Raw genomic sequence first — 23,442 nt, 5'->3', positions numbered from 1 at the left:
GGTGCCACTAGCCCCCCCCCCCCCCCCCCGGCATCAGTCCGTATTCTGAACAAAATATTACCCTTGATAGCTGGCTTTGGTACTGAGGACGTGCTCTTCCTGGGGGATTTCAACATGGTCCCATCCCCGGCTGTGGACTGGATGGGGGGTGGGGAGGTGACCAATTCGGAGCTGTCCCGGTGGGCAGAAGCAGGCTCCCTTGTGGATGCTTGGAGATGGTGGCACCCTGATTCTCGGGACTATAGCTGTCATTCTGCCTCACATAGGTCTTTCTCACGGATTGACGTATGCTATGTTACCCCCACTGTGCTCCCGAGGCTCAGGGACATCTCTATTCTGCCCAGGGGCATCTCTGACCATGCCCCATTGTGGGTGTGTGTGGCAGCCTCCTCCAGTCCCTTCGGACCGGCTGTGGCGCCTCTCTACATTCTGGATTTCGGATGAGAGAGTGGAGGATCACATCACTACGGCTATTGGGGACTACTGGAGTCATAATAAGGGGACAGCCTCCCCCGGGAAGGAGAGGGATTCCTCTAAAGCTTTCCTCCGAGGTCAGTACCAATATGTGATCAAGAAAACTAGGCGGGGGGGTCCATCTCCAGCTTAATGAGACCGAGGAGAGGGCAAAGGCCCTTGAACGCAGGTATACGGACACTAAAGACCCTGAGCTCTACTCAGATGCAGAGTGTATACAGGGACTTAATGCTACTACGCACGGAAGCGTCCCGGAGATGCTTGCTATACCAGACCCAGATACTATTTGCTGAAAGAGAGCGCAATGGTAGACTTTTGGCCTGGCTGGTGAGGGAGGGGCGGGGGGGAGCGTGCAGTGTCTCTAGGGTGACAGATCTGGATGGTTCTGTTTTGACGGACCCGGGTAGGATCACGGCCCGCTTCGCCTCTTTCTATCAGGAGTTATACCGGTCTAGGGTGACCTACTCGGACCTGGATCTCTCGACCTACCTTGACAAGATTGACTTCCCTAAACTGCCCTTGGCCTCACGCGTAGCACTGGACACACCCTTCACTGACAAGGAATTGACAATTTCAATCTCCTCCTTAAAAACCGATAAAACGACGGGTCCAGATGGATTCCCGGTGGAGTTTTATAAGACCCATGCTGAGGGAGTGGCCCCCCACTTACTACATACCTATGGGGAGGCTAGTGGGGCGGGCAATCTACCTCCCTCCATGATGGAGGCAATCATAGTGGTGGTACCCAAGCCTGGGAAGGACCCCGAGCAGTGTTCGTCTTATCGCCCAATATCCCTCTTAAACGTGGATCTCAAGATCCTTACCCGCATGCTAGCTAATAGGCTCAACGCTGTCATTACCCTGCTGATACATGGAGACCAGACTGGATTTATGCCTGGGAGGGGGATGGATGTCAACCTAAGGCGCCTCTTCACTAATGTGGATAGGCTCCGTGCATCACGGGGGCAAGAAGCAGTGGCTATCGAGAAGGCGTTCGACTCGGTCGAATGGCCCTACCTATTTGCAGTTCTCCATAGATTCGGGTTTGGTGATCGCTTTGTCGCTTGGATACGCCTCCTCTACTCCTCCCCCACTGCTAGAGTACGCTTTAACAATATGCTGTCGAGCCCCTTTGCCCTGGGCCGGGGCACGAGACAGGGCTGTCCCCTCTCGCCTGGACTATTTGCACTGGCGATGGAACCTATAGCTATCCTGCTTTGGGCCTCGGCCCGAGTGGTGGGGCTCCCAGTGGGGAGATTGGTGGAGAAGCTTTCACTCTATGCCGATGATGCGATACTTTACCTGGGTGATGTGGGGCCTTCCCTGACAGCGGCTTTAAGCATAATAGATACCTTCTGTTCCTTCTCGGGGCTCCGGGTGAACTGGGGGAAATCCTTACTGTTCCCGCTGGGCTCGTCCCCCCCTTAGGCTTGATCCGGGCTTGCCCCTCACGCAGGTTTCTGAATTTCGATACCTGGGTGTGGTGGTGAACCCGGATCGTGCACGATTCCTAGAAGATAATTTATATCCCATACTTAGACACCTGAAGGCAAAATGTATGGCATGGAAGACGCTCCCCCTGACACCGGTGGGTAGAATTAACTTATTGAAAATGGTGTTTCTCCCGAAGTTTCTTTACTGTTTCCGAAATACTCCGGTCCAGATTCCCATTTCCTTTTTTCACACACTGGAAGGAATTATCTCCAATTTTGTCTGGGCGGGGAAAACCCCACGGGTGTCTAGGGGAGTCCTCCGACTCCCTCTGTCTGAGGGGGGACTGGGACTGCCATGCTTCAAAACCTACTATTGGGCGTCGGTCCTGGTGACTGTCTGGTGGTGGTTTATAGGGGATCAGGATAACCCGGCGGTAACTCTGGAAGCTGCTCTGATGGGTTCGTGCGCAGGGCTGAGAAACTTGGTTTTCAGGGGTCCGAAAGCTGTTGGAACGGTCACGGGACCTATGCGTACTGTACTGGCGGTGTGGGACAGGATGAGAAGGGGAAGGATGCCGGCTGGCGCCATCTCCCCCGATATACCGCTGTGGGGTAACCTCTCTGTCCCGGACCCCCAGGTTTGGGCCCGACGCGGGAACACAGTGATTAAGCACATCATGCCGGAGGGCATGTTGTTGGGTTTTGACAGACTTCGGGCCAACTACTCCTTACCTCAGTCCATGGGTTTCAGGTATATGCAGCTGCAACATGCGTGTAGAGCCCAGTTCCCCGACCCAATGACTATTGTTTCGGAACGTATTGAGCAATTCCTAATGTTGGTCGGAGTTCGCAAACCCTTGTCCTCCCTTTACCTGCGGTTGACCTGTACTGAGGGGTCCCAGCTGACGACCCTTTATGAGAAATGCAGGGTGGACATCCCCAGTCTGACAGAGGATCTTTGGGAGGAATGCGTCCAGACCTATATACCTACAGTAATTTCCCCAGGGAACGGTTTATCCAGCTCAAGTTTCTACATAGAGCCTATTACACCCCTGCAAGACTGGCTAGAATCTACCCCACGGCGGACGCGACGTGTGCTCGTTGCGGGGTAGCGGAGGGTACTTTCTTTCATATGGTATGGTCCTGTAGCAAGCTTCGACCATACTGGAACTCGGTGGTCTTCACTGTCGAGGCGGTCTCTGGTCTGCAGCTGGAGGTGGACCCCTTGCTCTTCCTGCTGGGATGTGGGGAGACCCTTCAGGCCCCTAGGGCCACCAAGCTCCTCCTATTTTATGTAGCATTCTATGCTCGTAGAGACATAATCCTGAGATGGAAGCTAACTTCTCCCCCCACGGTAGGACAATGGCTATGCACTATTGATAGAATGCTCCCGCTCTACAGGCTGACATACATAGGACGCAATTGTGAGCGCAAGTTTGATCGTATCTGGGGAGACTGGGTGGCGGCCAGGGGACTTACCTTGGAGGGCCCGGGCGGAGAGACCTTACTCCCGCCTGAACCCCCTAAATAGTGGCTCAAATGTGCAAGGGAAGGTCTTCTTCCCCCCCTCCCCGCCTACCTTGCCCTCCCACCTGGTTCCCATACCCCATCCTGGTATTTCCCTCCTAGGCCCCGTTCCCCTCTTCCTTTCCCCTCCCTTTGGCTGCCTCCCCCAGGAGCCTTCACTTAGTAGTATGGCCAGATCACCTGAAGCGATCGGCCGTGCTGCAAACACAAGAGACCAATGATCCACACCGTATTTAGTTTGGTAGTGTGTTTAGTTTATATGTAGGTTTTATTTTTATTTTTTCATTATTGTATTGTCTTGTACTGAATGCTGTTATTCTGTATCGAGTTGATGGTATTTTTATTTCTCTGTATTGTATGTGCCTTGTTATATGTGTTAAAACCAATAAATACATACCTGTTAAAAAAAAATCTACTAAGGGATTTCCCATAATGTTTTGACAAAGTGTTTTTCTTTATAGAGATTAACTTTATTATTGTGCTTTTTTTTTTACTTCTTATATTTTTTTATAGTTTTCTGTGCTGCAGGTTCAAACTACATGTCTTACATGTGCTGGACACTTTAAAAAGGTCCGTCTACTGTACAGTATATCCTTGTATGATGATTTCATCTATGTATTTGACAAATTTTCATTTCTTTTGTGTCTCAAAAGTGGTACCATACAGTATGTGATCCTGAGCTACATGAAACATTTGGGAGTGAAAGTAAAGGAACCTAGAATGCTTGAACGGCGGGGCCGTATTGGGTTCTTACCAAAAATTAAGGTATAAATCAGTTTCTAGAAAATGTTCCCTGACTTGAGAAATGACTTAATGATTATAGTCTTTATAACTAAATTGTAATTATGTTTTACCTGTGTTTTGTGTAGAGAAACTGGCAAACCAAATGCTGAATCTCCCCCATTCTAAAATGAGCCGTTTAAACCTGTTGTGGCATCAGGCAGTTGCAAATCCTTACAATTACATTGCTGTAAATCCCCCTTTGCATAAAACAGTGTTTGAAAACTTGTATAGAATTAAGAATCTTTGTTGCCTGTACTGAAAAATACAGGTTCCCGAGAGCTCAAATTCAGCTAAAAAAGATTCCTAGTGTCATTTTTTGCCGTCAAGCTCAGTAACAAATAAAGGTATGCTTGGGTAGCTTGTGCTGCAGGAACTCATTGCTTTCCATAATATTTATACAGGGGTAGGTAACCTCAGCACTCCAGCTGTTGTTGAACTACAAATCCCATGAGGCAGTGCAAGACTCGGCCACAAGCATGACTCCCAAAGGCAAAGTTATGATGGGATTTGTGGATTCACGACTTTGTTTCATGGATATGACTTTTCTTTGTTTATCACTCCAACACAGCACAACCAGATCTGTCCTGACCTTCCTGTTTCCATGACCTTTGTAAGTTCAGGAGTGGGATTCTTCTTGGCCTTGACATTTATTTCTGTAAAAGAATGCCCAATTAAGAGGAAGGATTGTCTGATGCCGTTCTGTGCAGAAATCAAGGGGCAATGCTTGTTCACCGAGTGCATACTCACTATATGACCAGAAGTTTGTAGACACCTGACCATCACACTTATGAGATTGCTGGACATGCCATTCCAACATCATGGGCATTAGCATGAACCTCCCTTTGGTATATAACAACCTACATGCTTCTGGGAAAGTTTTCCACAAGGATTTGCGCCCATTCTGCCAAGAGTGTTTGTGAGGTCAGATACTGATGTATTGGCAAAAAGACTGTACGGCCCAAGCTGGGCACCTCCATAGCCAAGTGGCTGAATAATGTGTGTGCTGAGAAAACCCTGCAAGGGTAAATCATGGGACTGGTTTATAAACTTTCTGCTAAGCGCGCAGCTGGGTGAATGCTGTTCACATTGAAATAATATTTTCTATGCTCCTCAGCTCCATTTAGTGGCAGGAATGCCATGCGAATGGCAGAGCCGAAACAATTATACATCAGTCCCCTTGTGTGAAGGTACTTTTGTTGATTTACAGTGGGCCAGAAAATGTTCTTTTCTGAGTGTAATGAGTTGCTGGAACGCTTTCCATTTGGAGCTAAATTGAAATGCCAATACTGAAATATAAGCCATGCTGGGTGAGACCCTTTAAAAAAAAAAAGACTATTAAAGACATTCTTACAAACAAACATTTTAGACAGCAGCTTCAGAAGTTTAGTCCAGTTTAAATCAGTAAAAAATGCTCCATAGTTCAGATTTGGTTTTACCACTACACTGGAAGCAAGTAGACTGCTTCGGTTATGAATGTCCCTTGTGTGCTCATGTTCATCATGTAGCAGACTGGGTGAATACAGTGAGTGTTTCTTAGTGTGTTAATTACAGAATGATTGGTGTGTTTCTCTAGGAAATGGGCAACACAGAGCCTTTTGTTTCATTATTCCTCTTGCTACCTCGCTCTACAATTTTATTTCTGTTAACTTTCAGTGGTCAACTGTCATGTTCTGTACAACTTTTGCAAACAGTAATTGACGTCTGCAATAGGCTTGTACTGTATGAATTATCTACTCTCAAAGTGTGTTCCTAGAAATGTATGATTGACTGTTCTTGTTGTGTGAATGGTTAAAGTGACACTAACGCAGGAGGTAAATCCTAAAAATGCATTCAAGTATCTTAACTAATAGCACAAATGTACATTTACTGTGCATTCACTCGGCTGTAGATGCTCAAATGTTCTCTGAATTGGTGCTGACACTGTCCTTCCTTCTGGAGGGTGGCTACTTTTGTTCCCCATGGTCCCTGTGTGTGTGGTAAAGTAGCCACCACTCCAAGCTCGCTCGCATGATGGACTAGAATCTCACGTTTAGTTGGCTCATTTGTAGTGAGATTGTAGTCCATAACGGGAGCGAACTTGGAGCAGTGACTACTTTACAACACACACAGGGACCATGGGGAACAAAATTAGCACCCTCCAGAAGGAAGGACAGTGTCTGCACCAATTCAGAGATGATTGGATACTGAATGATACACAAATAAGATACATTTCTGTTAATAGTTAAGATATGTGAATGCATTTTTAAGTTTTAACGCCTGAGTTTAGTGTCACTTTAAGTAAAATTTTGGTTGACTTTGCTTAGACTAGTCTTAAATATGGTAGTAGACTTGTGGCTTATCATTTATAGAAATTTACTGTCACACGCATCTCAATGGCTGGATGTGGTTTTTGCAGCTGTGGCTGAACATTTGAATATAGCATACATTGCCTGCTCCTGGGAGGGACTGGTGCTGCATGTAGCCACCTGTGCATTTCTGTTATGGGAAGCAGCTACAAACCCATGCCCAAGAGCATACATCTGTACCTGTATGGATGTCCTAGTTCAGGTCGGAGTGAAGCCTTGTCCTGTCATAGAGATGTACCGGTGGCTGCATGGGGCACAGGTCTCTGCACGGATGTGCATGCTGTATGGCTATTCACATCTGTGTGAATGAAGCCTTATCCTTTGTCTCCTGCAGCTCGCTTGCAGTGACATCAGTTTACATGCGTGCTTTCCAACAACTGCCAGACATCATTTGTCAGAGTGCAGGTTCCCTGGTGGTGACAATAGTACAACATACAAGTGCAATGTCCCTCAGCATGGCTGATAGTACTCAATATTGGGAGAGTGTGTGTCGGTTGACCACACAGGAATACAAATGTAAGACTGGGTCAAATGGTTGTCACCCTATAACAGAAAGTGCTTGCACAAGGACCTTCCAGGCAAGTTGGCCGGGTATTATTTTAATGAAAGCTGCAAATTTAAAAATACTGGATATAACTTTTGCAATGACTTTAATGTAGAGGTGCACCGAAATGGAAATTTTAGAACCGAAACGAAACCAACATTAAAAAAAATGTCAGGCCGAAACCGATACCGAAAATGTTTTTTTATTTTTATTGTTTCAATTGTTTTAAATATTATTTTTTATACACTTTTTTTAATTTACAGCGCTGTCTCCGCCCCCACACCGCTCTGCCGGACTGTGATAGGCGGCTGAGCGGTGTGGGAGGAGAGACTCCGGCCGCTCACAGCGCTCTCGTCCTTCAGCGCCCTGCCGGCTGTCACTTTCTTTTCTCCCCGTGGAACAGTGGCCAGCGGGGAGAAAAGAAACCAGGAATGTGCCGATGTATCGGCCGAAACATGGCTCTTTCGGCATTATGCCAAAAGTGCCATTTTCGGCCGATATGTTTCGGCGGCCGATATATCGGTGCATCCCTACTTTACTGTGTTGGAGCTTTTTTGAGATTTTAATGATTGTGTTTACATCCACTTAAATAACTGGCATTGTTCTTGATATAGGTCACAGCTCAGCCACTGCAGTTATAGCTGTTGGTAATTCTATTCAAATTTGTCACTGTACTATTGCACATCAAGTAATATATAGCTAGCTTAACTGAATTTTCTATTACAAATGTTCAAGTTGATTTGATAAAGAACTCCAGACAAATCATGAAGCTTGGCAATTAATAACCTAAACTGTTTACCTGTTTAGGATTCACCGCTTGTCAGAAAGTCACGTTTCACAAAATGTTTAGCCTGTAGCAGGAAACGAAGCCTGTCTTAGAGAGTGTGTCTTTTTTATTTTTTTTTATTGCTGAGCAACAAAATATTACACTAAATGTAATTTGATCCATCATTAAATCCTTCCTCATGCCCTTCCCATGATTAGAGGAATTTGCCATCAGCTCCTGGGAAAGGAGTTTCATCATTCACTGCAGGTATTACTGCAGCTCAGAATCAGAACAAGAATACCAAGTATCTACTAACTGACATTTTCTAAGTTGACTCATAATTTTATCCTGAATTATTTTATTTTTTTCTGAAATACTGCACACATTATTAAGTTTGATTAATCGGATAAAAAATAAAATACATTTAAAAAAATATCTCCAGTGATGGGACTACTAGTTTGTATTGAGATTGTAGTCCATCACAGGAGCAAGCTTGGAGCGGTGGAAGTGAAAAAGTGGGGTGTGCAATATAGTGAAATGAAAAGTGTAAAATTATACAGCAATGAATGCAGAATGGCACCGGCTATAGAGGACTACAAAACCCAGCAATACATTATACAGCACAATGCAGAATACCACCAGCTATAGAGGAATACAACAAATCCCAGCAATAGTACATTATAGCTGGTGCTATTCTGCATTGAGCTATATAATGTACTATTGCTAGGTTTTGTAGTCCTCTATAGCTGGTGGTATTCCGCATTGCACCACTGTATAATGTATTATTGCTGGGATTTGTTGTACTCCTCTATAGCTGGTGGTATTCCGCATTGCGCTGTATAATGTATTATTGCTGAGATTTGTAGTCCTCTATACAGCGCAATGCAGAATACCACCAGGTATATAGGAATACTACAACATCCCAGCAATACATCATACACACAGTGTATAATGTATTGCTGGGATTTGTAGTCCTCTATAGCTGATAGTATAATATACAGCATAATGCACCATCAGCTATAGAGGAATACAAATCCCAGCAATACATTATAGAGCACCATGTGTGGGAAAGTGCAGGCTTACCTGAGCAGTCTTCCAGCAACTTGCTTCTGAGGTCAGGCCTGTCTATCGGCGGCTGTCATCCCCCCCACACCTGCTCCTCCTTACTTCTTTACCCCGCGTCCCTGTGCCGATCGTGGATGTGGGCGGGCGGTGAGTGTGAGGCAGGGAGGAGGTGTGGATGCGGGTGGGCGGGTCTGGCAGCGGCAAGCGTGAGGTGGGGAAGAGGTGCGGCGCGCAGCTTGTGTGGAGCCGTGAACAGGGCCAACTAATCGGAGGCCAATTAATCGATGATTGAAAAAGTTGACAACTTTTTCAATTGATTATGTTGATTAGTTGTTGCAGCCCTACTTACCATAAAGCCAAATATCAGTAATTTTGTGCTAGGTTAAAAATAAAGAACTGTAGGAAAAGTTTCTGTTAACAATCCGTCCTCATTGGTGTCCTTTCTGTTGTTGCTCACAAATTTGTGAATGAAAGCTGTAAAATCGGGCAGGGGCAACAAGCCATATAAGATGTGTATGTTGGCAACATAGCATTTGATTGGGAAAGATAATTCTGTATCCAATAGAGAACATAAGTAGAGCTGGACTTGAACTTCCTGGTCCCGTAGGTCAGCTATCTTGTGCTGCCCCACCTTTACCCAACTGACTAGCTATCCTTATTATCATTCTATGAAAATCAGACATCATGGCCACACATGCCACTCCAAGTCTCAGGACAGAGATGCTTCAGGACACCTAGATATAGTAACTAGACTAGGACAAAGTGTTATCCTCCTCTGTAAGCATTTGGTTCTAGATGTGTGGATCCAGATTGGGTGAACTGTGAGCACACTATTCCACCAAGTAAAATATACAAACTGTAGAGGGTCAATGACCACTCAAATTGCACTGACAGGCAGGGCAACACTCTAAAACCTTAGAATGTTTTTAATTTTAAGAAAGTTAAATCAAATGCCAGCATCTGCCCTCTAAGATGTATGCAGGGCCAGATTTACTCTCTCTGCTGCCCCAATGGCAGACCTGCAGGCTGCATACAAATTATCTAGGTGACCGCTGGAATCACTTGTATGAAACAAGGGGCGGCTTCCACCCTGTGCATTTTAGCTCTGGTTACCCAAAGCAAGGCTAAATCTAGAAAACAACTACCCATCCGGTGCCCGGAACTGCGTGTCCCGGGCATCGGGAGATAGGAATTCCACACCCATGCTGCCCCTCTACTCCCTGCTGCCCCAAGGCCGGGCCTTGGTTGGCCTTGTGGGAAATTCGGCCCTGGATGTATGCTTAGCTTGCTTTAAGCTGAACAGATAGCTGGCAGATTTTTAAATACATCATTAACAGGGTTATTCACAAAAGGGTGAAGAGCTTGGAAAAGGCAGGAGTAGTGAACAAGGCAGGAGTAGTGAACAATCTTGGACAAAATAGCTGTTTTGGAAAAATTCTCCTATTCAGCTCACTTTCCAGTTAAGCTATGTTGGCCTAGATTGTTCCCTTCTCCTGCCTTCTCCAAACTCTTCACTCTTTTATGAATAACCCTATAAATGGGGGGTGGGGGTTCCTATTTTCTATTACATAGGCAGTGCAAGTACTTGAATTTGATTTGGTATTAGCGTCTTGCATTCCCTGTACATGAGAGTCTGAGTGTGAGAAGAAGCAGCAGTACAAGGAGAATCGGTACATGTGCAGACACGAAGCATGCTGATAGAGAGCAGGATGAAATCGAAATTAGTACATCACTGTGCTGCTTCTCCTCTCAGTGTTCAGTAAAAGGCACAGGCAGGTCCAGGGAGTGAGTTGAATAATGCTAGCAATGAGATTGAGGACATCAAGCAGCAAACAAAAAAAATATTTGGGGGGAAATCCCTGGATTTAAGCTGAATATTAATTGCAGCAAAAATATTGCAGCACAAACTGGTTTTGTTATTTTATCTTATAATAGGCTATTCATTTTTTTCTGGCTGGAGTTCTGATTAAAAGCAGACATATTGTCATTTCTTTTTTTTTTACCCCCCAGAGGCCCAGTAAAATGTAAACATGTTGCTTTATATTAAAAGCTACTACTGTCATTTATAAAAGTGTAAAATGTACCTATTGCTGTGCAGAGCTTGGAATGTTTGACATTTTATGTACATTCAGTATGCAGCTCAATTGGCTTTTTTAGGTGAAGGTTTCTTAGGCTGGTGGAATTCATAACATGAATTTTTATTGCTCATATATTCTGCCCTCCTGAATGCTCTGCGTGTAGATTCATCTTATTAATGGCTGTCCCCTAAGATCAGTTATTACTTGGCTTCTGAAAGAAACTATGATTCGGGTAGGTTTATAATGATTGTTTTAGAACCGTTTGTAACTGAATCCTCTTGTTGTTATGCATCTGACATTTCTTTTGTGGTTGTTTTTGTCTTTTTAGCAGAGCATGAAGAAAGAAAAAGAAGGAGAGGAGAAGTGGAAACGTAGAGGATTTTCCAGCATTTTGGGACCTCCAAGGAGACCCAGCCGGCAAGATAGTAATGCAAGTATGTATGTTTTGGTTGTTAGATTAGGCCCTCAGCAGCGAGGAATATTATCTGTGCAAGAAATGTACATTCATATAAAGAGATTTGCAGAAATAATTGAAGTTTGGAGTCATTTCTCAGTCTGAATGGGAATAATACAAAATACATAGTCAGTTTACCCAATGTTCTCTTTTAGCAGATCCTGCAGAGATGAATGGAGCATTGTCTTCTAATGTCTTCTCTTTACCCCCCATATCTAGCCACCTGTTGTTACCTGTTGGGGAGATAGCCACATGGCAGGTGGCTAGATATGGGGGGTCAAGATAAGACATTGGATGACAATGGTCCATTCAACGCCCTTTTTTTTTTTTTCTGTTTACCCCCTTGACCTCATGAGGTGGTGAGTGAGACCTATATACAGAAGTAAAAACATTGTTATCTGTAGCCTGATTGTCACGTTCAAGAGATCTTGTCGGCAGGCCATACATGTCCACAAAGATCTTCACATCTTGCATTTAACATACTTTAGGGAAGGTATTTACCTGTAAAAACCTCTCGTGTGTAGACTTCTAAAAGCCTGATACTTCTGCTGGGCATCGCCATCTTGGATGTGATGTCAACAAGCCCCAGAAGACTCAGAACTGCCACTCAGGTGACACTCTATAGTGTTCCACTTTGCTCCTCCACAGGCACATATACAAAAGGTTATGTAGGATGGTAAAGGGAGGGTTGGAGGAGCTATGCCAGCACAGAGAGTAATTAGATAGTCGCAGAAGTGGAGTGGGCTATATTGTGGCAGGTGGGAGAGGAAATTGGGGCTGTACTAGAGAAGTGACTCTTCTGGGGTGGTCACATTTTTTAGCAAGGCATTGGAAGTGAATAAAAAAAATAATTGATGTAAAGGAAAACACTGCAGGTAAGCATTTATCATTTTACATTTGTGTGCTTTTACCTGCATTTTTAAAGTTGCTGATGGGGCTTCTGTCAGTTAATTTGTCTACTGTATACTATGGCATGATTAATGACTACTAGTGTATGAAAGGATGCACTGCCCAGCTATATTTATTTCAATGTTTGATATTTACTTCAGTCTCCAGGGCTATGCAAATGCAGAAACACCCCAAGCACTTATCAACATCCTCATCCAGCAGTCCTGAGCCTGCAGAGGGCAGATTGCGTACCAGTGGAGGCCCCATGGATACACCTGATGGCTCTTTCAATCTGTTTTCTCCACCACCTAGTACTGGTCCAGTTTACAACTCACCTGATGGTAGCCGGGAACAGGAAGGAGGTAAAAGAATATCTATATCCTATATTTCCCTTTTCTTTCATAGAACCTCTGTTGCTTACATGTTATGTACTACATCTTTTTTTAGTTCCAAAATTTCCTACAGAAGGGGTTTTATCTACGGATTCTTGTGATGGAAGTTCACGGACATCGGGTTCTCTCTTTGACTTCCCTTCTTCCCCACTGGACCTGTTGCAGGAAGAGAATAAAGACACAGATCGGTGAGAATAGATGCCGATTTGCAGTACTGTAGTTGACGCTCTTTCAGTTTGATCTACCTTTTTAAATGGTTTCCCTTTTTTAATAGTCCACATAAAACGTCTCTTTTCAGCTGCAATATCCTGATAAAAGTACAAGTCATCCCTTGACAAATTCTTATATAATGCAGTTGCCAAAAAATAACTGAGCAACAGAGACAAGCTAATAAATCATCTAGTCGCAAAACAAAACTTTTTTATTAGTTGCACTGTGGTTCTCATGGGATGACTTGCACTTGTTTCCAGAGAACGTAAATCAATAGAAAGTTTTAGCTTGGTGGAAAACCCATTCACATCGCCCTGCAACTCCTTGAGGTACACATCCATTTGACAGCATAGTAATTTTTTGCAGAAAATCCATTTTTGGCACTATAGCATCACAGAGTAATGTTATTTCAATAATCATTGGCTGCCCCTAGCTTTATATTTTCTTTTTATAGAGATAAGGGCATGCTTACATCATGATGATAATAGTTATGCAGCCCATGAGAAATTAATTTGAGAAATATCCTTTATGTAATATGCAGCAGCCACAATATTAAAAATGCATTGTTATATACACAACACAAACACATTTTTAAAAAACTTTTTAAAAACGCTAAAAATAAAATCACACATTTCTCCTTAAAAAAAAGTCATAGAGTAGGGAGGGGTTGGAACAACTATCATGTTTTGTTTTTTTTCTACTCCTTCTGTGTCACCTATGGGCTGATCTCCCCTCACTTCCTGTCCTGCTGAAGCCCTGTCATACACTGATGCTCTTGGGGGTTACTGGGGCAGAAAATGAGGAAGAATCTCCTCACCACTGATCCAGCCAACAGTAAAAAATTGACTAGGTTACCCTTCTACACTCTAGTAAAAAAAAAAGTGCATTATTGCTGTTTGTGTCTCTTCTGAAGTAAAAAATTGAGTAAAATCTCTCTAATAATAATACAATATACATTACAAAATAATGCACTTATCAGTTATTACTTGGCTTCACAAGAGTGATCATTATGACATTTAACAAAAGAACAACTATACATCTACAAATCAAGAATACAGTCACTCGGCATGGATCTTCTGTTCAGAGATCTGTAGCATAATACATTTTTGTAACATAATGCATCTCAATAAACCAAACAGCATGAAGAGAAACAGAAAAAAAATTAAACATAGGATAACCCAATCGCCCACTGTCAAAATGCCATCCTATAAGAATCAGGGGAGGAGGACTATTGGGAGCCACATCGACACTCATGGAAGTCTCATCGGTTTTTAGAGACCCAGGGACCCCACATTTTATCATATTGGGCTGGAAAACCTCTGTGTGCATAGACCAGTTTTTTTAAAGGTAGTGCAGCATGAAGGAGTCTTTTCCACTGAGATAAAGGAGGGCAGGTAGCAGGCATCCAGTGAAGGACAATCACTTTATGTGCCTGATAGCGCAATCCACGGAGGAGTGTGACAGGTGACAAGGGTAGCAAGCCTTGCAAAATATATACCGTACATCTCTGGGACAAGAGGGACAGGACAGCCAATGAGGTCATACACAACTTGGGAAATCTGTACCCAAAAGGTGTTAACCACTGGACAACTCCAGATCAAATGGAAATAAGAGTGTAACAGGTAGCATTTAGGACATGAGTAAGAGGAGGGCAAGATAAACCTGATGAATAATGCAAGTTTGGATTTGTCGTTCTCTAGCACACAGAAACACAGATATAGGAGTTGATAAACAATCTTCCAATCCAGCTCCCCCAGCTCCGGTTGGTCACACAACCACACTAAAATTTCTGTATGTTAGAGAGAGAGCCCGTGAGCCCATCAACCACCTATAAAGGTCACCCAGCAACCCTTGCAACACATGTTTACATATAGAACAGTGTAATAAATTGTAATGATTTGCTTGTAATTATTTTCTCATTACTAGGGTTAGTGAACTGGACACACCGAAAGCTTCTCGAAAGTAAGTACCTTTTTCTGTTTGTCAGATTCTGACCTAGTTACAAATACTGAAAGTCCACCTGCATTTACAGCAGTGGTGGGTGGGAGTTATAGTGATTAGTTGCTTGTAGTTGTGCCAACTATTTTCTGGAGATATCTGATAACATGTTTTCAATCAGCTATATTTTTTAGAATCCAGTTAAATGCGGAATATTGCGATTTTGGGAAACTTGAGCAATGTAGAGGTTCATTAGAGGCTTATACCAAGTTCTTACATTGTAAGCACCTGTTATTGAACTGAGACATTTTCCATCATGTATGAAAGCCTTTGTGCAGTTGGGTGTCTATTTCCTTTTTGTGAAGACAAGCACTTATTCCCCATCTCTAAACCACATTCATTTGTTACCATTGGTGAAAAGATCTCTGTGGATCCCAGTGCTCCATTCTCTTTAATACTTTCATGTACTTATCATAAATTGCTCTGTGTTATTCATTGTAATGTCCCAAAAGAAGCTTGCATGTTGATCACCTCCACCCCCTTGTAGGTTGGACAGTATGGGTCTCGGTGAGACACAAAGTGAAGATGAATTGTATGATCTAGACCAGGAAATGGATCCCCCCAACTGGCAGCAGCTTGTAAGCAGAGACATTCTACAAGGTCTGAAACCGCATGAGATTAAACAGCAAGAAGTCATAAACGGTAAGGGAAGAATTAAAGGCTACAAGGCATGTGGGAAGGAGGAGGGACATGGACATGCTGCATAGTGTTGGATGGCCAGGAAAAAAGAGCTCTCCCCTAGTATTGAGAGTGTAGCCTTTATAGGAAGATGATGTATTTTCTGAACCCAGTTAAATATCTACTGACTTGAACATATTGAAAATGTATATATTTTTCTGTAGTGGGAGTTTGTAAGTGCTTACTTTAGCTAGGCTAAAGTTTCTTGTCTATTGGGGGAACAAGGGAAGTCCTAAAACTTTTTGGTCTTTTGTTTAGCTCTGCCTTTGTAAAGACTAACCTATGTTTTTTTTTTGTTTTGTTCAATTTTCTTCATTAAACAAGACTCTTCTCTACATTGCTGCTGGAGGGTTCCCCTCTGATCGGCAGTTATTTGGTGCAGTCATCCTCAACTTGATTTTGGTATATATTGGCATCTGGACCCTGCTAGACTGGATGTTGGAGGGTTAGTCTGGAAGTAACCTTCCTTCAATGGGTTCTCTTGGGGTGCTTTCTAGACTTCGTTCTGGTTAACTTAGCTGTGGATTGCTTTCTGGATCCAGAGCCTGTGACATTATCTCTGTGCTTTTTTTCCAGAAAACCCATTTAATGGCTAAGCTTGTCGGGCCTAGCATCGGGAACTTCCTCATTTTCTTTGGTTGCCATTAATTCCCATTCTTGCTGGCCTTGCAGTGGAAGGGGTTGCCACTAGGGGATTAAATGCTGGCTTAATTCACTGGGTGCAGTGTCACGTGTACTGTCAGCCATCCTGAGAACCCTCTAGATGGGATTTTTACTTTGTCAGACCATGCCTGACTAGGAAAATCCCTTAAAGGGTATTTTATCTCTTCTGCCAAGCCTCTGCTTGTCGAACGCATGCAGCAAATGGCATTGAGTTTCAGCTGTGATGGGTTACTTAAAACCTTGTTTCTCCTGTGCATCTTTATGGGGCACCTATCTTTGGGGAGCTATCAGGTAAGAAGTATTTGATCCGCATGCCCTTCGAGGAGGAAGGCTTTTTTGGATCAGCCCCAAATGTTCTCATCAAGGATGTTTTTTGTGGTAAGAGCACTCCTCTTCCCCTGCAGAAGAAGCTTGTTTCCCTTTCTGACCGTCAAGAAGGAGCTCTTTCATTTCTGTACTCCTTTGACTTCATCGCCAAAGCCTCCTAAGCTTGGCTCCCCAACCTCCTGCAAATTATGGCTTCCAATTGTCAGACAAGCCATCCTCCGCATGAAGGTGTGCCCTAACTTTTCAGAATTTGGGGAGACTGTTGGTCTTTGTAGACGGTTTTGCTTTTCAGATGCTTGGGTGCAGAAAGTGATGATGTCTCAGGGCTACAACCTTGAGTTTCATTCCCTGTCACCGTCTCTCACTTTCTCCCTTTTAAACCTTTTTGTGTCTACTCACAGATTGGTTGATCCTTTAGACCAAGGTTCCATAGCTCTGTTCTTGTGTGCTCTAGGACCCGTGCACTACCAGTTCGGCCTCCCTTCACCATCTTTGGTTTTCACCAAGGTGCTCACTGCAGTGTTGGCCCTGTTGTACTCTTATAGTATCCTAATTAGGGTATACTTAGACAACCTCCTGTCGAGGGAACAGTCAGCAGGGGTTCTGTCGGATAACATATCCCTTACTGTCAAGACTGGTTTGGGTGGATCCAGAACCTTCAAAACGTATCACTTGGAGTCTATGGGTCTGATCCTGTATGTCAAGTCAGGGTGTTTATTTCTCAGGAGAAGCTTAGCACTCACCGGTCTCAGGTTTAAACTTTTCAATCCAGAAGCCATCCACCTCTGTGCTTTTTTGAGTTTTGGGTCTTATGTTAGCCTCTTTTAAGGCAGTTTCCATTGCCCCAATCCACTACAGACCTCTGCAATGCAATGCTCAGTCAATGTGGGACAAATCGGTCCTGCCTGTGGGCAAGGTGTTTCGGTTGACACCAAGCACAAGGCTATTCCAGGCTTAGTGGCTCAGAAATCTGGGTCTGAAGTTGGGGGGGGGAGAGTAATGTCTTAAAATCTAATTATTACAATGGTAAAATGGGGTTGTTTGCCCTTAAGTGCTGAGATGGCACTTGTCGTTAGCTGATGTAGACCTCTGGTTTCATGTAAAAGTTACATCAGTAAGTAAAATGTATCCATTTTATTATCCCTTCAGGTAGTCCATGTCTTCCTGGCCTTTGCCATTCATTAGTATTAATGCTTATAGAGTGCAAAGGTTTCATATTTTATGATACGTTGAGTGGTCTGGGACTAATTGCAGGGAGTTAAACAGAAAAGGAAGGTAACCAGGACACATTTCCTGCATAATGCTTCCCTTGAGCACATTATATGCAGCATCATGACTCAAAAGCAGCCAAAGTGATTCTACTGCAGCTGCGTTCGGAAATCAGAGAAGACGACGCCATTCTCTGGAGAGTGCAGAGTTTATGTAGGGGCATTCTTCTCAGGGTTTGTGGATTTCACAGCCCCTGCTTGTGGAGAGGAAAATCCATTTAGATGAATTACAGAGTAGAATGCCCATTTTTGCAGAAATACGAAAAACAAATGACTATTGCTAGTCTGAGTTTTGTAACTGTAAAATATATAGGAAACGAACACACACAGAAGGCACACTTGAAATAATGCCCATATCAATTTACTTGCACCTCCATAAAAAGCTCAGTTGTACTTTTATTTCAACAGCAATCTTCTGATAGAATATGTGCAATTAAAGTGTTTTATGTATGATATTTACCTCTAAAAGCTTCCTTTGTGTAGACATCCAGAAGCCCCGAGACTTCTGCTAGGTGCCGCCATCTTGGATGTGATGTCCGCAGCCCCAGCAGATTTAGAGCGGTCATTCAAGTCACACTTTATAGTATTCCCCTTCACTGCTCCCCTGGCAGCTACATAAAAGTTTATGTAGGAAGGTGGTGGGAGGAGAGAAGGAGATGGACCAGCACAAAGAGTAATAACCCAGTCCAAGAAGAGGAGAGGGCAATTACGTGCAAGGAGGGATGTGGCTGTGCTAGGGAATTGACTTTTCTAAAGCAGTTAAATTCACTAGCAAGTCCGAAAGCTCATTGCTAATGAATAAAAAAAAAAATGTTCATGCTTTTACCTTTGGTAACCGGGTCCCTTTTTAATCAAACTAGTCTGATGATGTACAAAAATGTGTTTTTTACCCATGATTTAATTGTTTTTTGTCGTTTGTTTTCTGTCAGACACTAGAAATTAATACTATTTTCTATCCTGGTGATGTCTAAGTTACCAGGACAGTAAGGGAGGGGAAATCTGCCCAGCGTGGCAAAGTCCAAAATAAAAACCGTTGTGGCTTTCTACTATTGCAGATACAAATGTTGTATTGTTTACTTCATTAAAGTCTAAAATGATTTTTTCCTTTGCCTGTCCAGGGCAAAATAAGAGTCACTCATCCCTTTCTCCCCAACAGCATATACTCACTTTTCCTTGCATCCACACTGCTCTGTCAGAAGGAAAGCCATGTGTGAGCTCCAAACTGACTTGTCAGAGCTTATGCTGGGCTATGAATTCCTTCTCCGCCCCATGTGATGGTGCTGGGCCTATCATGAGGCATCAAGGCTGCCACTAGGGAGAGTCGCATGCTCACCATATGCTCTAGTGTTTGGTATATCACTTCACTTCCAGAAGCTGACTGTGGCAGTGGGGACGGGAGCTAAGTAACCCTTTGTCCATGGAAGGCGAAGTAAAAGGGTAACAAATGTAAAGCAAATATGTTGCGCTCGGTCTATGTGAACCAACTGCACACTAAAGTGTTAATAAACGAATCTGTGTAAAAATTACAACAATCCGTGTGAAAAAATTGATTCAAGTGGATTATTTACATATGACTAGAAGGTTCAACACACAAACATAATAAGAATAATAAAAATCAACACTGGAACCTTCAGAATTAGTGCCAGTGATCAACCTCATTGGTTCAGCATGTATATTTTAAACACGTGAACCTCTGGCCAGCGGTGTAGTAAAACAACACAGAAAACTAAAATTTAAACCGTGATATTAATTCAAGCTGTGAACAAACTTTGAAAAGGAAGTAGGGGCTCTGTGGTGGCCCTCCAATACTCAAAAAAATAAAAAAAAATAAAATGAAAACGTGCAAATAAATCAAAACTCTAAAATAATAACAGCAAAGAAACTGACATTTGGGGGGGGGCGGCCCCTTCTTCGGGATGCAGAAGCGATCTGGCGACAGGTAAGTCGCCAGGATCGCTTCTGTTGTAAAGCCGACAGTCGGCTCTACAAGTTTAAACAGACTCCCGGCGGCAAAAGTTGCCGGGAGTCTGTTTAAACAGCCCCGATGCTGGCGACGTACACTGTACGTCGTCAGTCACGAAGGGGTTAAATTTTAGTTTTCTGTGTTTTACTACACCGCTGACCAGAGGTTCACGTGTTTAAAATATACATGCTGAACCAATGAGGTTGATCACTGGCACTAATTCTGAAGGTTCCAGTGTTGATTTTTATTATTCTTATTAGGTTTGTGTGTTGAACCTTCTAGTCATATGTAAATAATCCACTTGAATCAATTTTTTCACACAGATTGTTGTAATTTTTACACAGATTCGTTTATTAACACTTTAGTGTGCAGTTGGTTCACATAGACCGAGCGCAACATATTTGCTTTACATTTGTTCACCTATACACATTGTTGCGGCTGGTCCAATCAGGTAGTTAGGCACGCATTCCCAGCGCAGTGATTTCTGTGATATGAAGTAAAAGGGTAATTTTAAGTTGTTGTCTGGGTTCAGTTCAGGAATGTGATTATCAACTGTGTTTTCCTTCTTGAATAGTTTGATTTATGTTGAAAAATTGTTTATACATATACATTGGTTTACTGGCATACAGCTTAGTAGTTTTGATTTTATTATTGTCTTTATTATTTACAATCTCTCAAGCTTTGTTCTGAAATACCTATCCTGATGAAAATAAACAACACACTAAGTACCATTATATAGGTTGACGCATAGATCTAGGCTAAGCCCTTCGCGACCGGTGACTGAATAATTCCGTCATGTGGGAAAATGAGTGCTGGTCACTCTACGGACCAGCGCTAATTTTCCCGCGTGACGGAATAATTCCGTCACGCGGGAAAATTCTGTTTGTTCTGTTCCTGGGTCCCCTGGTGTCTGTGGCAGACCCTCAACAGCAAATCAGGGGGTCCCAGCACCCAGCTAATCGCAGGCTGTTACAGCCACTGATCCGGCTTGCAGCTCATCACACTGAGCAAGCGGGATTAGTGTGCTACAAAGTATCTCTGAGGAGAATACAGTGTCTCCCTTAGAATACTAAGTATCTGAAGCCCCTGTGAATAAAAACAATTAACCCTTTAGTACCCCACTAGTTTTAAAAATGGTTTAAAACTTTTTTTTTTTTAAGTTTGTATTTTGGGACTCAACTCCCAAAATAAACTGAAATCCCAGACATATGATATACCCTATGAATCTAGACAAAAATAAACATTTGTTATGAATTACTGTATTTTGCGTTCTATAAGATGCACCGGACCATAGGACGCAGGGAGATCCAGTGCGCCTTATGGAGCACTCGACAGGCCGTAGCTATCTGTGACAGAAGCTGCAGTTAGTGACCGCTGAGACAGGTGGCACTGTGATTACAGCGCCACGGTCTCAGTGATCACACAGAGCAGATGAAGAACGTCCGTTCTCGATCACCGTCGCCGCCGCTGGTTGGTTTTAATACAAATGATCTAATCGTATCACTTGTATTAAACGAGCAGTGGCTCCTACTGTACATTTAGCTCTGCTTTAGCAGGGCTAAATGTACAAAAAACTACTCGCCCAGCGCCCGAAACTGCATGTCTTGGGCGTCGAGATTTGCTCCATAAGACTTTGTTAGCTACACTAATTATGTGCATGTTAGTATTGCCAAAACTGTGAAAAAATATTTTTTTCCATTTGTTTGTAATTGTATTAATTAAAATAAGAATTTATATACGCATATGTCACTTCAAATTAAGCCCATTTTGTTCTTTATAAAACGGTGTAGAATATGTGTAGGTGTATAATGCATAAGGAAGATGGAAATTATGGTTAAACATAGCAAAAATGGCAACATTGCTCCGATCAACAGGAACTAAAACAATTTCTAAAGCTGTGTCACTAAGGGGTTAAACCATGCCTTGCTTACATCCAGTATATATTTTCACTAACACAGATAAATCCATTAAGCATGGTTTAGTTTCGAAATGTATTGTGGTTGGAGCTATAGATTTCTTATTAACTGTTTAGCATTATTGAATGTCTTTGGTCTAACTGAAAAGCAGGGCTTTGTTTTAAACACTCAGTTAGTAAAATAAATACAACTATATTATGTTAAATTCACTAAATGTAATCAACTGATGGTGTCCCGAGGGTTGGCCAGCTGTTGCTGATACCCTTAGAAATGCTGTGTCCTTGCTATCACTTCTTACAGCATCATACTAATTGGTTAAGTAATAGCTCCTGCAGTGGTGTGGTATGTGGCACTTTTTTTTCTTTTCCTGGTACAGACCATTTCAGCCTTGATAAGCTAAAGTAAAAAAGTGATACAAACTATAGCTATCCTTTAAACTTACAGCTCTGGGTCCTGGGTTAAATTCCCACCTAGGATACGATCTGCATAGAGTTTGTACGTTCTCTCTATGTGTCTGCATGATTGTCCTCCAGTGGTCTTTTACCGCTATCCAAAAACATTCTGGTGTGTAAACTGAATTTAAAATGTATGTATGAATGTAAAAAATGCCTCTGGTTTACATATGATTTTTGGAGGGACATTAGGTTGTAAGCTCCCATTGTGCACAGGGACTGATGTAACTGGATCAATGTCTGCTGTCTTGTGCTACATAATCTGTCCGTTATATCAATAGTGGAAATAAATAATAGAAGTGGATGTGTCTTTTCCAATAATTATAGAGTTAGTGAAACGGAAAAATGGTCTGCGTGTAGCCAATTCTAGAAAGCTGTAATAAAAAAAGAAGTAGCATTTGACATCTGTTATCCATGAGATGCTTTGGCGCCTTTTGTACAAACGTTCTTATTAATAAGTAATGATGAGTCTGGGCTTGATTCAAACCCAGTTTGCCCAATCCCAGTCAAAACTCTGACTGCCACCCCGCCAGAGAATGCCACCAGTTGGGCCGGGTGTGGGGAGTGGTGGTCCCAATTTTGAGCGGGCTTGGACGTGCTCAGGCAAACTGGGTTGACACCAAACTTGGGCTCATCGCTACTCATAAGTAGGCATGTAGATTATCTTTTTGCCAGAATTTGCTGCAGTCTGACGAGGCTTAGGTCTGCAGCATGCGCACCAGCAACAATATAAATCTGTTTCCACATATGTTAACTAGTTACATAGTTAGGTTGAAAAAATACACATGTCCTGGGTAGCAGTAATCCAATTTGCTTTTATAAAGCTGGGTTAAGTGGCCATTGTGTGGTCAGAACATGTTTGATGGTATTTCATAAGAATCTTTACAGGTACAAATAATGTTATTCCTTTTTACATAACAGAACTGTTCTGTACGGAGACAGCACATGTGCGGACTCTATACGTCCTTAACAAGGTCTTCCACCAGCGACTAAAACGTGAAAACGTATTAACACCCACTGAAACTAAAAGTGTGTTTTCCAATCTAGAGGAGATCCTACAACTTCATGGTGAGTTCTAAAGAAAAGTGCAGGATTCAATAAAGATCTGGTATTTGATGCTGAGATGCAGGAAAATGTGCAGTTCCAACTTCACCCAACACATATAAAGGATGTATTCTTTTTAGGGTTTTTAGATATACAGTGCATGCAAGACATCAA

The 23,442-nt window shown here is 42.9% G+C and overlaps 1 protein-coding gene across 1 annotated transcript in view; it reads left to right on the top strand.

The window, feature by feature from the left end:
* The window catches only part of ARHGEF12 (Rho guanine nucleotide exchange factor 12), a 101,906-nt gene that overhangs the window by 45,209 nt on the left and 33,255 nt on the right, over positions 1-23,442 (top strand). The window contains exons 18-24 of the mRNA XM_018567592.1: positions 4,088-4,199; positions 11,344-11,449; positions 12,519-12,719; positions 12,805-12,937; positions 14,886-14,921; positions 15,445-15,599; positions 23,146-23,292. Coding sequence (XP_018423094.1) covers positions 4,088-4,199; positions 11,344-11,449; positions 12,519-12,719; positions 12,805-12,937; positions 14,886-14,921; positions 15,445-15,599; positions 23,146-23,292 — 890 coding nt within the window. The remainder of the gene's footprint in view (positions 1-4,087; positions 4,200-11,343; positions 11,450-12,518; positions 12,720-12,804; positions 12,938-14,885; positions 14,922-15,444; positions 15,600-23,145; positions 23,293-23,442) is intronic.

The sequence above is a fragment of the Nanorana parkeri genome, unplaced genomic scaffold, assembly GCF_000935625.1.
Source record: "Nanorana parkeri isolate BGI_ZX_2015 unplaced genomic scaffold, ASM93562v1 scaffold1070, whole genome shotgun sequence".
In the NCBI taxonomy this organism is placed as follows: Eukaryota; Metazoa; Chordata; class Amphibia; order Anura; family Dicroglossidae; genus Nanorana; species Nanorana parkeri.
The sequence above is the reverse complement of the archived record's forward strand: the minus strand, read 5'-3'. Positions and strand labels throughout refer to the sequence as shown.